General features: G+C 48.6%; 1 protein-coding gene across 2 annotated transcripts in view; it reads left to right on the forward strand.

Moving 5' to 3' along the window:
• LOC107112015 overlaps window positions 1-12929 on the forward strand; it is a 19656-nt gene extending 6727 nt beyond the window's left edge. For both annotated transcript variants that reach the window (XM_015413072.1, XM_015413073.1), the window contains exons 2-3: window positions 6657-6773; window positions 12134-12929. In XM_015413072.1, coding sequence (XP_015268558.1) covers window positions 6657-6773; window positions 12134-12240 — 224 coding nt within the window. In that variant the 3' untranslated portion in view covers window positions 12241-12929. The remainder of the gene's footprint in view (window positions 1-6656; window positions 6774-12133) is intronic.
• The last annotated feature ends 803 nt before the right edge of the window (window positions 12930-13732 follow it).

Here is a 13732-nt window from a genome sequence, read left to right on the forward strand (position 1 = left end):
AAGAATGTGGGTTTATGGCATGGCTATTGAGGCCATGTGGCCTCACCATTTGGCTTGCAACAGGAAATAAGACACAGCATGTTATCATAATGTAATCACAGGAGAAGGCATGTGGATATAGAAAGCAGAAAGCAATTTTTCTATACAAACATATATTCAGATATTAACTGTGGTTCATTAATGGCCACTGCTTAAAAATGCATGCTGGGAGAATAAAGAGCTGCTAACAGACCATTATTTTGTTGAAGCCTAACCCATAGACAGGCCTCATGGCCTTGCATTTTAGCTATAACCAGAACATATTTCTGATATCAGCTAGCCTAGCTAAATGGCGGACAAAGAAACCCTGTCTTATATTAAGTCAAACAGATACTTTTAGAACTTCACAGTCTGGGGGAGAAAAGTGCCCATTGTCTACTAAAAGGTAAAAGGTAGAATGAACTGTACTTGGGAAAGCCTGGCCCAAAACGCTTTCTGCCAATCAGAGACCCGTGAGGTCAGAGTCAGTGTTCCCTCTAAGCTGAGTTGGTGTGAGCTAGCTCACAGTTTTTTTAGCCTCCGGCTCACACATTTTTGCCTTAGCTCAGGAAGGAAGGCTCCAAAGCAAACTGACTTATGCAGCAGCCAAATCACTCGCTCACCACTTTAATGCCAGGAGCTCACAAAGTAGAACTTTTGCTCACAGGACTTCACAGCTTAGAGGGAGCACTGGTCAGAGGGCTGATATTTGGTGGAACCAATAACAATGTTTTGCTGGCTCATGTCACACTGAGTATAAAATTCCACGTCACCCTTTGTAAGACTCGAAGCGTCTGTTGGGCATTCAGGGGGTTCCAAACCTTGATATCTGGACTCTTCCTTTACTAATCAATAAATATTGTAGTGTTTCCCTCTCTACAGAACTGCTGCATATGTTTTTCTCAAATTCGGTTGGGAAAAACACAGCTAGGGAGGGATACGGGTTGTGTCGAACAGCACCAAGACTCAACTCAGCTCTTAGAGAAAAGGGAGCCTGCAGGGGCAGCCTTCGCAAGGGAAAGCTGATGAAAGGCAGTCAGCATCGAGAGCTGACAGGTTTGGCCGCCTGTCGAAGCCTGCACCTTGGCAGAGGGCCCATCCAGCTGCTCTTGCCAGGAATGGAAGACGGCTCCGGGTTCTTCCAGAATGTCTCAACAGCCTCTGGAGCCGTTTCTGTGTTGCTACTGGGAGTGGCTGTTGACTCTTCGGCACTCCTTGAAGCCCAAGTCGGCTTCTTCGAGGCCTGCCGGCATGAGAAGTCATACAGCAGAGTAAAAGTGTGATGCTCTCCTTCTTCACCTGGGGGATGACCGGCCATTTTCCTCGTCGCTCACCAGCAACCCTGGCTGTTTGTGCGTATCAAAGCTGGGAAATACACGTTTCCCCCCTGTGCATGCAAAATGGCAGCCACTGCGTATCAGGAGCATTGCGGGCAGCACACTTCCCCAGTAGGTGAGATCAGAAGGCCAAAATCGTAACCACCGAACGTGGCCTGTCTTCTGCGAAAGGCTCATTTCCCCTTTAAAACATGCATGAGGGAGGGGGTCAGTCCCCCCTCCCTTGCTGCTCTGTGTATCTTAAAGGGAAATGTTGCAAATCATGCATGCACGCACGCTTCATTATCTACGTTTTGTACTCGGGTGCCCGCCCTTGAATATAAAACATCTCATCAGAAGCAGTCTTTAGGTTTTTGCTCCAGACACAGGGCCGGATCTAACCAGCTTTTTCGTGCCATCTCACGCCCACCCCCCCAACTCTCCCAGCCTCCTGTAGCCCCCCTCCCCCAAACCAACTCAGGTCCAAAAATCCCCAGGAGAGACCTTCTAGGGATATCCACGAGGGACCTCCCCTTCCTTTTTCACCAGCAGGTAAGCTAGCCAGATCCAACCCACAGTCAGAGGAACTTCACTAATGAAAAAGCATCAATCTACAGCTCCGTTCCCAACCTTATTTTTTTTGCTCTTAAAATGAGGTCAATACGGTCTCTTTAGCAGAGGTGTGTTTACGTTGCCCTCTAAGCTGCTTGGCAGAAAAACAGTGAAAGCTTCCACATTGTTTTCTGTATGTCAGGTTGATAAACCGATGTCTAAGGCTGCGCTCCTTTGTGCCTATTTACCTGGAAGCAAAACCTGGGAACTGCACAGTGGCTACTGTTATGCGCTTGAGCCGGACAAATTAAATTAAACAGGAGTGTAATGTGAATAATCCCTTGATTTATAACTTTAACCATGAGCACACCTTTTGGAGTTTAACCAATATGTTATTATTGCCCCTCCCCGCTTTTACCCATCTTATGTACTCTAACCATCTCTTCTTGACTTCCACAATCTTATCCTCACCTAACTTTTCCTGTTTTAATATTGTTAATATGTCCAACTGTATCCATTCATATAAGTAATCATTCCATCTGTCTATACTCCATTTTGTAGCATCTTTCCAGCCAAACCCGCATGGGCAGCTAAAATCATAGCTTTAAATAAATCCTGATATGGTTTTTCTATTTTTGTTGTTGTTGTTCAGTCGCACAGTCGAGTCTGACTCTTCGCGACCCCATGGACCAGATCATGCCAGGCCCTCCTGTCTTCCGCCGTCCTCTGAAGTTTGCTCAATTTCATGTTCGTTGCATCTATGACACTAACCATCTCATCCTTTGCCGTCCCCGTCTTCTTTGACCTTCAATGATTCAAATGTAAAATTTTCTATTTTACAGTTTCCTAAAATCCCCATGAATAATATTTTCCCTAGTAAGTCCACTTTAACCTTACATACTTCCTCCAGGATCTCCGGCCAAACTGGCCTGGAGAAAAATTGCTTCCTGACCCCAAAGTGGACATCAGCCTTTTCCCGAGCATGTAAGGAAGGACCACAAGATGCCAGCATTTCTTTCAGAAGCCCAAACATATCACGTTTAACTGTAGTGCCTCTCACATGGAAAAAAATAGAAGAGGCATAACAATTAAACAATTCCTCCCTTCCTCCAGCCTGGCTTTGCTTCCCACCCATCGTGTCTTTCTTGCCTGCTTTCTGGAGGAAGAGCGGGATTTGCAAAAAATAAATAAATAACAAAAATTGATTGTTTCCCCTCACAACAGGGGAAGTGGCCGGCAGCAATTCCTGGAGAGTGAGGAAGCGCAGCCCTGATTTGAAGCCCCATGTGGGTTGTGCGATTTCTCAGTTTTCAAATGTTTAGGGAATCTCTCCCTGTCTTATTTAGTTTTTCCCTGAAGTCCAAGGAGAAACAAGGTGTGACACTCCTGAGCAGCAAGTGAAACTAAAGGCCACAGAATGTCCCACCAAAGGGGCTGCTCAGTGGCAGCAGAGCATCTGCTTGACATGTAGGAGGCCCCAAGTTCAGTCCCCGACATCTCCAGGTCAAGAGAGCCAGTGATGTGAAGAAGAGATTGAATTTATACCCCATGGCCCTTCACTCCCCAAGGGAGTCTCAGAGCAGCTTACAAACTCCTTTCCCTTCCCCTCCCCACAACAGACACCCTGTGAGGTAGGCGGGGCTGAGAGAGCTCTGACAGAAATGGCTCTTTTTCAAGGACAGCTCTTATCAGAACTATGGCTTGCCCAAGGTCATCCAGCAGCTGCAAGTGGAGGAGTGGGGAATCAAACCCAGTTCTCTCAGATTAGAGTCCGTGCAGTCAACCACTACACCAAACTGGACCCTCTGCCTGAGGCTCTGGGGAGCAGCTGCCTGTCGAAACAGGCAATACTCATTCTGGCAGACCGCTGGCTTGACTCGGCGTGAGGCAGCTTCGCATGTTCATGTGAGAGCTTCTCACGTACATAATTTGTTTCTGTGTATGTTTCTGGATGTAAGAGCTTCTTGAGCTGTGGTGCCGTGAGTGCCAAACTGGATGTGATGTGGGCAGCCATGTCTCTTTCCGAGCATCTCAGTTCCACAGTCAAACGTGTCCCATCAGGGGTGCGAGTCTCGATTTCACTCTGGAGGACGCTTGTGGGCGAGGGAAGCTCCACCCAGTCGCCACCCCGTCTTATCTCACTCGGCTCTCTTGCCTCACATTGTTGACTCTTCAGCTCAGCTTGTTTTAAGAATCCAGGGCGGCTGGGAGGAAAGCGTCTACAGCAGAGGAGCCCTCCACCACCACCACCACCACCACCAGGGAGGGACACGGAGACAGACTCAGCTTCTGTTAGCTTTGCGATAAAGATTAGACCCTCGTGGACTGTTTCATGTACCGATGGGGCAGTTATGTGCACCACAAACATCATCATCATTATCATCATTATTAATAATAATAATTGGATTTATTAATCGGCCCATCCCAGCTTGCGCCAGGCTCTGGGCAATGTACAAAACACAGTGCTGTAAAATACAAAACATTAAATTTACACACACAGCATTAGTAAAATCTGAGTGTACATAAAAATCCAAGATGGCGATTTCCGTATATTATTATGGGTCCTGGTTCTGGACGGCCAGTCCCTTAGTCTTCCGGGCAGGGAGAAGGGAACTCAGAATATGGGGGCGGCCTTCAGCCCTCTACGGAGGTGAGATAAAATGGGACCCAGAAGATGGCCCTGACTGAAGGAGGGGATCAGACCGGGGTCAGGGGAGGAAAGGGAATCCTGAGAAACTGAGTGCGGATGGAGTCACGGAGCTTTGCCACGCTCTTCACGGTTTTCCAGCTGCACGGTTTTCAGCTCAGCCCTGTGAAATGCCTGGAGATTCGGGGTGTGTGTGTAGGGATGCCAGCCTCCAGGTGGGACCTGGGGATCCCCCGGAATCACAGCTCATCTCCAGAGTACAGAGATCAGTTCCCCCGGAGAAGATGGCTGCTTCGGAGGGTGGACTCTGTTATGGCCTTGTGCCCACTGAGGTCCCTGCCCTCCCCGGGCTCTGCCCCCAAACCTCCAGGAGTTTCCCAAGCTGGATCCCACCCCCACCCCCACTGGTGGCCGGAGAGAACCTGGCAATCTGGGGGGGGGAGTGCCTATAAAGGGGGGGATTTTGGAGGGGATACCAGAGCGTATGGTAGACCATAGAGACCGCCCTCCTCTGAAGCGGCCATTTCCTCCAAGGGATCTGGGGGTCCAGGCCCCACCTGGAGGTTGGCAACACTGAATGTGCTGGTGCAGCAGTATTGGATCCAGCAAACCATCTTTTGTAGCATCATGCTCCGCTGCGAATATTCGTTCAGAGGTCTCTTTTGGGGCTTCCCTGTGCTCCTGGTCATGGCCACAGGCAGTGTTCCTTCTAAGCTGAGTGAGTGTGAGCTAGCTCAGTTTTTCAGCCTCCAGCTCACACATTCTTTGTCTCCGCTCAGGAAGGAGAGCTCCAGAGCAAAACTAATTCATGCAGCCGCCAAGTCGCTCGCTCACAACTTTAATGCCAGTAGCTCACAAAGTAGGATTTTTGCTCACAAGATTCTGCAGCTTAGAGGGACCCTTGGCGGCCACAGGTGGAGAGGCTTCCTGTTCGGGGGCACAGAGACATACATGACATGGGAAGCGCAGCAGTCTCCGTGGAAGCTGGCACCGGAGCGTTTGAATTAGAAATAATCGTTTCATTGTGAAATCTCTTTGCCCCGAGGAGATCGCCTTGTGCAATGTGCATTGTAGCCTCCTTGCCCTCTTGAAAACAATTGCACAGACTGAGCTCAAGTTAATTTTTTATTCATTCATTCATTCATTTGACTTATATCCCACCCTCCCTGCAAAGCAGTCTCAGGGTGGCTTACAAACTGTGTAAAAGCACTAAAACAAGAAGATTGATAAAATCACAATACAATCCTAAATATAATAAATTATAAAGTGTGAGTACAACTAATATAACGATGGCCGACGTTTGCAGCAATCACAATATGCAGACAGCTGGTCTGGGTTGCGTCAGGCTGTTGGTGGTATAATACTATCACTATTGATGTTACTATTGCCCTTGGTGTTGGGGCCAGGGCCTTGCTCTAAGTGGCACGACTCCCTATTTGAAAGCCTGGTGGAAGAGCTACTCTAAGTGGCACGACTCTCTAATTGAAAGCCTGGTGGAAGAGCTCTGTCTCGCAGGCCCTATTTTTTATGTGAAATGTAGAATTGTGTCCTGGACACGCATACCACCGTTCCTTCCAAATACTAGGATCAACATCTTCAATTTTAAATTTAACTCGCCTTTCTCCAGGTGTTTTGCCTGAACAGATGTTCAAACATGAGAGAATTATCTCACCAATACTCATAGCGGGTCTCACTGTGTATGCTCCGTCAGTCTTTGAATCAGACGCTGCATTGTGGTTTGTTTCCACATTTTCTTAGACCTCTTGAAAATGGGAGTGGTGGCTGAGGCAAAGAGTTGAACTCGTGATGTAGAATGGGGTCACAAGATTATTTATATTCCAGTATCTCCGTCTCCTGCATTTTCCATTCCATCTGGGATCCAGACAGGAAGCTTAGGGAATGTGTCATGATTGTAGATCTCAAGCTTCATTCCGAGAGCTCAGATTTCAACAGATTACAGAGTTACCAACAAGTGTAACGACAAATAGGCAAGTGAACAAAAAGCCTCCATTTGTTTAGCCAGCCACTTCTATTTCAAGGAGACATAGTTGCAGCACGTGCCGAAGAACAGTGGCTGATATCTTGCTCCAGGAAGGCTGAAATCCCTATTTTCACTTTGGCAGGGACGTCCTGTGGGATGAAGAGGCGGTCAGGCACAATCTGGAATAAGGAGAGAGAAGCATCAGAAGCAGAGGAACCCAAAGCGCCTGTGGACCAGAAGGAAGTGTCCACGATACCCGGTAGGAACTGCAAAAGCATATTTGACAAACACATGCCCTGGTTAGGCTGTCTAGCAGGTGACTGAACAGCTGGTCTTCCAGGACCAAACGACATGATGCGTCTGGACACGGCAGCTATGGGGGACCTGTTTGCCAAGCACTGCTGGGTCTGCGTTGGATCAGGCTTATTAGTATTAGCATTATTATTATTAGCATTTCCATGGTGTGGGGGGAGAGGCATCATCCTGGGTAGGCGCTGTGGCTCAGTGGCAGAGCCTCTGCTTGGCATGCAGAAGATCCCCAGTTCAGTCCCTGGCAGCATCTCCAGTTAAAAAGGACCAGGCAGGAGGTGATGGGAAAGACCTCAGCCTGAGACCCTGGAGAACTGTAAAGAGGGGCTGTGGCTCAGTGGAGGAGCCTCTGCTTGGCATGCAGAAGGTCCCAGGTTCAGTCCCCGGCAGCATCTCCAGTTAAAAAAGGACCAGGCAGTAGATGATGGGAAATACCTCCGCCTGAGACCCTGGAGAGCTGTAAAGAGGGGCCATGGCTCAGTGGGAGAGCCTCTGCTTGGCATCCAGAAGGTCCCAGGTTCAATCCCCAGCAGCATCACCAGTTAAAGGACCAGGCAGTAGGTGATGGGAAAGACCTCTCAGCCTGAGACCCTGGAGAGCTGTAAAGAGGGGCTGTGGCTCAGTGGAAGAGCCTCTGCTTGGCATGCAGAAGGTCCCAGGTTCAATCCCCAGCATCTCCAGTGAAAAAGGACAAGGGGAACAGGTGATGGGAAAGACCTCCGTCTGAGATCCTGGGGAGCTGTAAAGAGGGGCTGTGGCTCAGTGGAAGAGCCTCTGCTTGGCATGCAGAAGGTCCCAGGTTCAATCCCCAGCATCTCCAGTTAAAAAGGACCAGGCAGGAGGTGATGGGAAAGACCCTTCTCTGCCTGAGACCCTGGAGAGCGGCTGCCAGTCTGAGTGGACAAGACTGACCTCGATGGACCAAGGGGGGTCTGACTCAGTACAAGGCAGCTTCATGTATGTGATATCCATCTCCCAAGCCATTCCCTTGACTCAAGGCAATGGGGGAGATGTATGCATAGTGTTTAGTGAATGCATGCTGCCCCCAGTAGTGCAAATAATGCTCCCAGGACTGAATGATCTCAGGAAACATGGCTGAAGCCCTCCCCCCTGAACCTTCACCTTCATAGTAGATACAGGGAGAGATTAGTGCACCCTGGCTGAGTCAGTTTCTCATATCCAGACTGGGGGAACAGCAAGTGCTGAAATACGACTTCCAGTCTCCATAGTCAGAGGCGGCCCGTAGTGCCCATTGACACAGGAGTGGAGTTTTTTCCTCCTCCTCCTTCATGCAATCAACTATGTTATGGATACATAACACTGTTAAGAAATATTTGTGTGAACCAAGAAGGGGGGGGGGTGTTACGCAGTGATTGCCACAGCCACTTCTGCAATCACAGCTGGGGAAACTTCATACCCGCTGCACACAAGGAACTCCAGCACAGGCCTGGGGCTTCTGTCTGCTGCTGTTTTAACGCTTTTATGGCTACAGCTTCTGCAACTAATCACCGATATATGTCTGGCTGTTGTTTGGATGCATTTGATTGTTTGAGCGATTAATTGTAAATGGCTTTAACATTTTTATCCTGAAATGTGGACAGAAATGAAAGAAAGAAAGAAAGAAAGAAAGAAAGAAAGAAAGAAAGAAAGAAAGAAAGAAAGAAAGAGGGAGGGAGGGAGGGAAGAAAGAAAGAAAGAAAGAAAGAAAGAAAGAAAGAAAGAAAGAAAGAAAGAAAGAAAGAGGGAGGTAGGTAAGGAAGGAAGGAAGGAAGGAAGGAAAGAAAGAAAGAAAGAAAGAAAGAAAGAAAGAAAGAAAGAAAAAGAGGGAGGGAGGGAGGGAGGGAGGGAGGGAGGAAGGAAGGAAGGAAGGAAGGAAGGAAATTACATTGTTTCAGGCTGCAAGCTGTGCAAACACTTGGAGATTTGTGAGGGAATACCTGGGGGGAGGGACTTCGTTCCTCCTGGACTGAATGGTAAACTACAGAGTCTACCCTGCCTCGCTTCCCTGTGCTCCAGAGGAACTGATCTCCATAGTTCTGGAGATGTTACCAACCTTCAGGTGGGGCCTGGAGATCTCCTGGAATTACAACTGATCTCTAGGCCGCAGAGATCAGTTCCTCTGGAGCCAAAGGGTGCTTTGAAGGACAGACTCTCTATATTATGCTACGCTGAGGTCCCCCCCCTCCCCAAACCCAGCCACTCCCCGTTTCTACTCCTGAATCTCCAGAAACTTCTGAACCCTGAGTTGGCAACCCTGTTGAGAATCAATTGTAGTTATGGGGGAACCCCAGATCCCACCTGGAGGTTGGCAACTTGAAGCCCCTCTCCTGTCACTAGGTGCGCCAGGAGCTACAATCAGTGGCCAAGGCAAAAGCTATTGTGGGTGGCTGTGGTGGCTCAGAGGTTAAAATGCTGAGCTGCAGACCGGAAGGTCTGTACTTCGACAGTTCGAGAGCCAAGTGCTGTGTGACGGAGTGAGCACCCGTCGCTGGTTCCAGCTCCTGCCAACCTAGCAGTTTGAAAGCAAGAAATTGCAAGTAGATAAATAGATACCGCTTCGGTTGGGAAGGTAACAGCATTCCGTGTGCCTCTGCATCTAGTCATGTCGGCCACATGACCAAGGAGAACTCTTCGGACAGCGCTGGCTCTTCGGCTTGGAAACGGAGATAAGCACCACAACCCTAGAGTCGGATTCGACTGGCTTTCGAGCAAGGGAAACCTTTACCTTTACTATAAGCTATTGCAAAGGATTTTCTGGAGGCTAGACACACCACCACACAGAGTTTTTTCCCTGTCACAATCTCACCCCAACCTCCCTGCACTGGGACTCCCAGCAAGATTTTTAAAATGTCCCAGGGAATCGAATCCGGGCCCTGGGTATAATAAACCCACTCAAGCCTGGACTGAAGGTAGAAGGACAAGGAAGAAAACTGAGGGGGGGGGAAGTGGTTTACTCTGTAAAAATAAACACAGTTTACTGAGCAAGGAACCCAACTGCTGAGGAAAATGCAATCGACCAGGAATTGTGGCATTTTAAGTTTCAAATTCAAAGCGTTCACACCAGTGTTCCCTCTAAGCTGAGTTAGTGTGAGCTAGCTCACAGTTTTTTAGCCTCCGGCTCACACATTTTTGTCTTCGCTCAGGAAGGATGGACTCCAGAGCAAACTAACTTATGCAGTGTCCAAATGGCTCGCTCACAACTTTAATGCCAGTAGCTCACCAAGTAGAATTTTTGCTCACAGGACTCCACAGCTTAGAGGGAACATTGGTCCACGCCAAGGAATACCTCCTCTCAGGCAGGTTTGTAACATATAAGTCCAACAGAGGCATCTCCCCGTTGGGCCTTCATGTTCCAGTTTCATTTCCCTTTGTTGCTCGGTTTTCCCTTCTCTGAGGTTTGAAAACATCAAGGGATTGCTAACGAAACTGTGTAGAGATGGGGGGGGGGGTGACAAAGGGAAATGAAACTGGAACATGAAGGCTGATTGGAAAACACCCAACTTACCTCCCAGGCGCCGCAAACACTGCTGGACTCTCCTGTAACATTTCTGTTGCCCACACAGGAGAACTCAACCCAAATATCTGGTCTCTCCACTTCGCTTTAATATACACTCTTGTCAAACTGGCCTTTTTCTCTCTGACTCCCAGCCCGCAAAAACCTAATTGACTACGGGCCAAAGTAGACGGTGTACTATGGTGCTGGAGACGACTCTTGAGAGTCCCTTGGACTGCAAGAAGATCAAATCAGTCAATCCTAAAAGAAACCAACCCTGACTGTTCCCTGGAAGGCCAGATAATGAAACTGAAGCTCAAATACTTTGGCCACCAAATGAGAAGGGAGCACTCCCTGGAGAAGAAGGCCCTGATGCTGGGAAAGACTGAAGGTCAAAGAAGACGGGGACGGCAAAGGATGAGACGGTTAGACAGTGTCATGGATGCAACGAACATGAAATTGAGCCAACTTCAGAGGACAGCGGAAGACCAGAAGGCCTGGCGTGATCTGGAACATGGGGTCGCAAAGAGTCGGACTTGACTGTGCTACTGAACAAAAACAACAAAGTAGACGGTGCTACTACTGCCTCCCTGAATCCACCACAGGGAAGCTGCACCATTTCAAAGCCTTTGGTGTTTTACTTCTAAAATCACCACTGGGGCCCCGATCCAGCTGGGGACCATGGTGTGTGTGGGGAGGGGCTCCTGCCTCCCCCCCACTCCGTCTTCATGTTTTTCAAGGAAATGGGGTGGGGGAGAGGGAGAGACAGGAGCCCCTGATCCCCCCACTGTGGCCCTGTGGGGATTTTAACAGTTTGGAACCGTTCTAAAATGGCACCATGACCCCACGGTGGATTTGGGGACACGGTACTGTAAAGTACTGGGTTCGCCGCATGGAGGACTCGGACGACGACATGCTTTCGCACACATTTATTGTACTTCACCCCAACTAAGACTAATTGTAATGGCCCGACAGGGCCAACTATATACATATCCACCCAGCACCCCCTATTCCCATTGGAGGGTTTGAATGTCCCACCAAAGTGGCGATTGGTTGGGGCTGGGGGAAACCAGGATCCAAAGTTTCCTTTGTTCCAGGGGCCAAACTCCTGCATGTGCCGCAGACCCCTGGTGGCGGTCCACGTACATAACAGGTGCCATCGAGTTTGGCCCTAGAGCTCCCCCTCTTTCTCACACCACAGTCCCTATTGGCTTGTTCAGACTGCTACTCCTGCTCTCATTGGATCCTGTGTTGCTAGGGGATATGTCTTCAGGGTGCAGTATCGTCTCCATTGGCCCTCAGTCAATTGAGTTTTTGCGGGCTGGGAGTGAGAGAAAAAGGCTAGGAATTAAAGCTAGGTGGGCAAGGGATGCGGTCTTCTTGGTGCTTGGGGGGGGGCTTCTAGTGTCCTGGCCCCACCGCTGGCCCTCCTGATGGCCCCTGGTATTTTTGGCCACTGTGTGACACAGAAGAGTGTTGGACTGGATGGGCCACTGGCCTGATCCAGCATTGGCTTCTCTTATGTTCTTATGTTCTTATACCAGATCTTTAGGCTGAGTTCTCCTGTGTGGGCAACAGAAATGTTACAGCAGGCTAGCAGTGTTTGAGGCGCCTAACAGGTAACTTGGGTGTTTTCCAGTCAGCCTTCATTTTCCAGTTTCATTTCCCTTTGGTCACAGATTCCTTCTTAACTTGAAAAGACATGTTGCATTTTAATAATATGAGATAAGGAACAGACAAAAGCTGTGATTCTGGGAGAATTCCGGGCCGCACATTGAGATTGGTGACCCAATTGTTGTTGTTTTTTCTGGTTGCAGCTTTCCTTCTTTCCCTCCTCTTTGCTCCATCGGACTGGTGCCTGAAGAAAAGACACGTCCAGCGGCTCACTGCTCTGCTAGCCACCCTGAAGAAATCTAGGGACTGACAGGGGGCACACCCTGCATATGCACCTCCCTCACAGAGACCAAAAGGAATATTTGATGTGGGTGTACGTGCAGAACAAATCCAGGACATCTGGATCAAGATTTTGAACATCTGGGTGATTAGAGAAGCAGGCTTGTATGAAGACAAACAGGTTGTTGTAAATGCATGGCTCAGTCTGGGATCTTTTCTGGAGACATGATCCCTTCTGAAAGAAACAAGATGGACAAAAGTTCTTTAGCGTGAATTTGGCCCTGATAATGAGGCCTTGTTTAGCACACTAAAAATGCAATCTTATGCAGAGTCAGTCCAGCCTAAGCCCACCGACCTCAGTGAGCATAAACTGGAAGAACTCCACTTAGAGTTGCACTGGGACTCTGTCTTATTCCATTGCGGTTTGACTCTGATGTGAGGCAGTTTTCCAGGCCTCAGGTAGTGAGGTCTTCTTTATCATCATCTACTTGATTGTCTAAACCGGAGATGCTGGGGACTGAAGTACTGCTGGGAACATATTTAGGGCTGGTCCCTGGCTCAGTGGTAGAGCATCCACTCTGCATGAGGTCAAAATGGACGGTCCACCACGGAGCCATGGCCCACCCCCTAAATATGCTGGAAGAGGCAATGTTGAGTGTACAGAGAAGAAAAGAAGACCCAGAAGGGGGCAGCAAGGAATGCTCCCTCTAAGCTGTGGAGTCTTGTGAGCAAAAATCCTACGTTGTGAGCTACTGGCATTAAAGTTGTGAGCGAGCGATTTGGCTACTGCATAAATCAGTTTGCTCTGGAGCCCTCCTTCCTGAGCTAAGAAAAAAATTGTGTGAGCTGTAGGCTAAAAAACTGTGAGCTAGCTCATACTAACTCAGCTTAAAGGGAACACTGGCAGCAAGGATTCCTTTAGATAGGGCAGTGAAGTGAGCACCTCCTCTCCTGTTGAGTGTCATTTCTTGTCTGTCTCCGGAAGCATACTGGGCCCGTAACCCCTGCTGGCAGAGTAATTAACCCAGCAAAAGTGCACAACCTGAATAAAGCTTTACCTACACTTTAATCAGGTTATGTACCTTTGCTGGGTTAATTACTCTGCCAACAAAATATTGTGCAGCATGGGCCTAATCTGTTGCTCTTGAGGAGCAGACTACCAATTCATATATTCTGTGTCTTTCTGCAACTGGATCCATTCCAAAGTAGTATACTAAAAGTTGTGATTAATCTGGCTCCATCCTAACAATTAAGTCGATGGCAACACAGAAGCATTTGATCATATGCTGGAAAAAATTATATGCCTCTGAAACCAATAATGGAAATGAGTGAGGCCACTATAACAACACATCTGGAAGTGGGCACTGTGGAACTCCTCCAGATTATTCTCAGTAGAAACTAGATGATGTTTAATCACAGGCTCCGGAACTCACCCATTAGTGAGTGAACAGAACTATGGAAAGGGTGTACCACAACTGGTGAGATGTCTCGAATGAGATGAGGAACAAGCTTGGCTAGGAGGA

This window comes from Gekko japonicus, unplaced genomic scaffold, assembly GCF_001447785.1.
Source record: "Gekko japonicus isolate JY-2015 unplaced genomic scaffold, Gekko_japonicus_V1.1 scaffold3009, whole genome shotgun sequence".
In the NCBI taxonomy this organism is placed as follows: Eukaryota; Metazoa; Chordata; class Lepidosauria; order Squamata; family Gekkonidae; genus Gekko; species Gekko japonicus.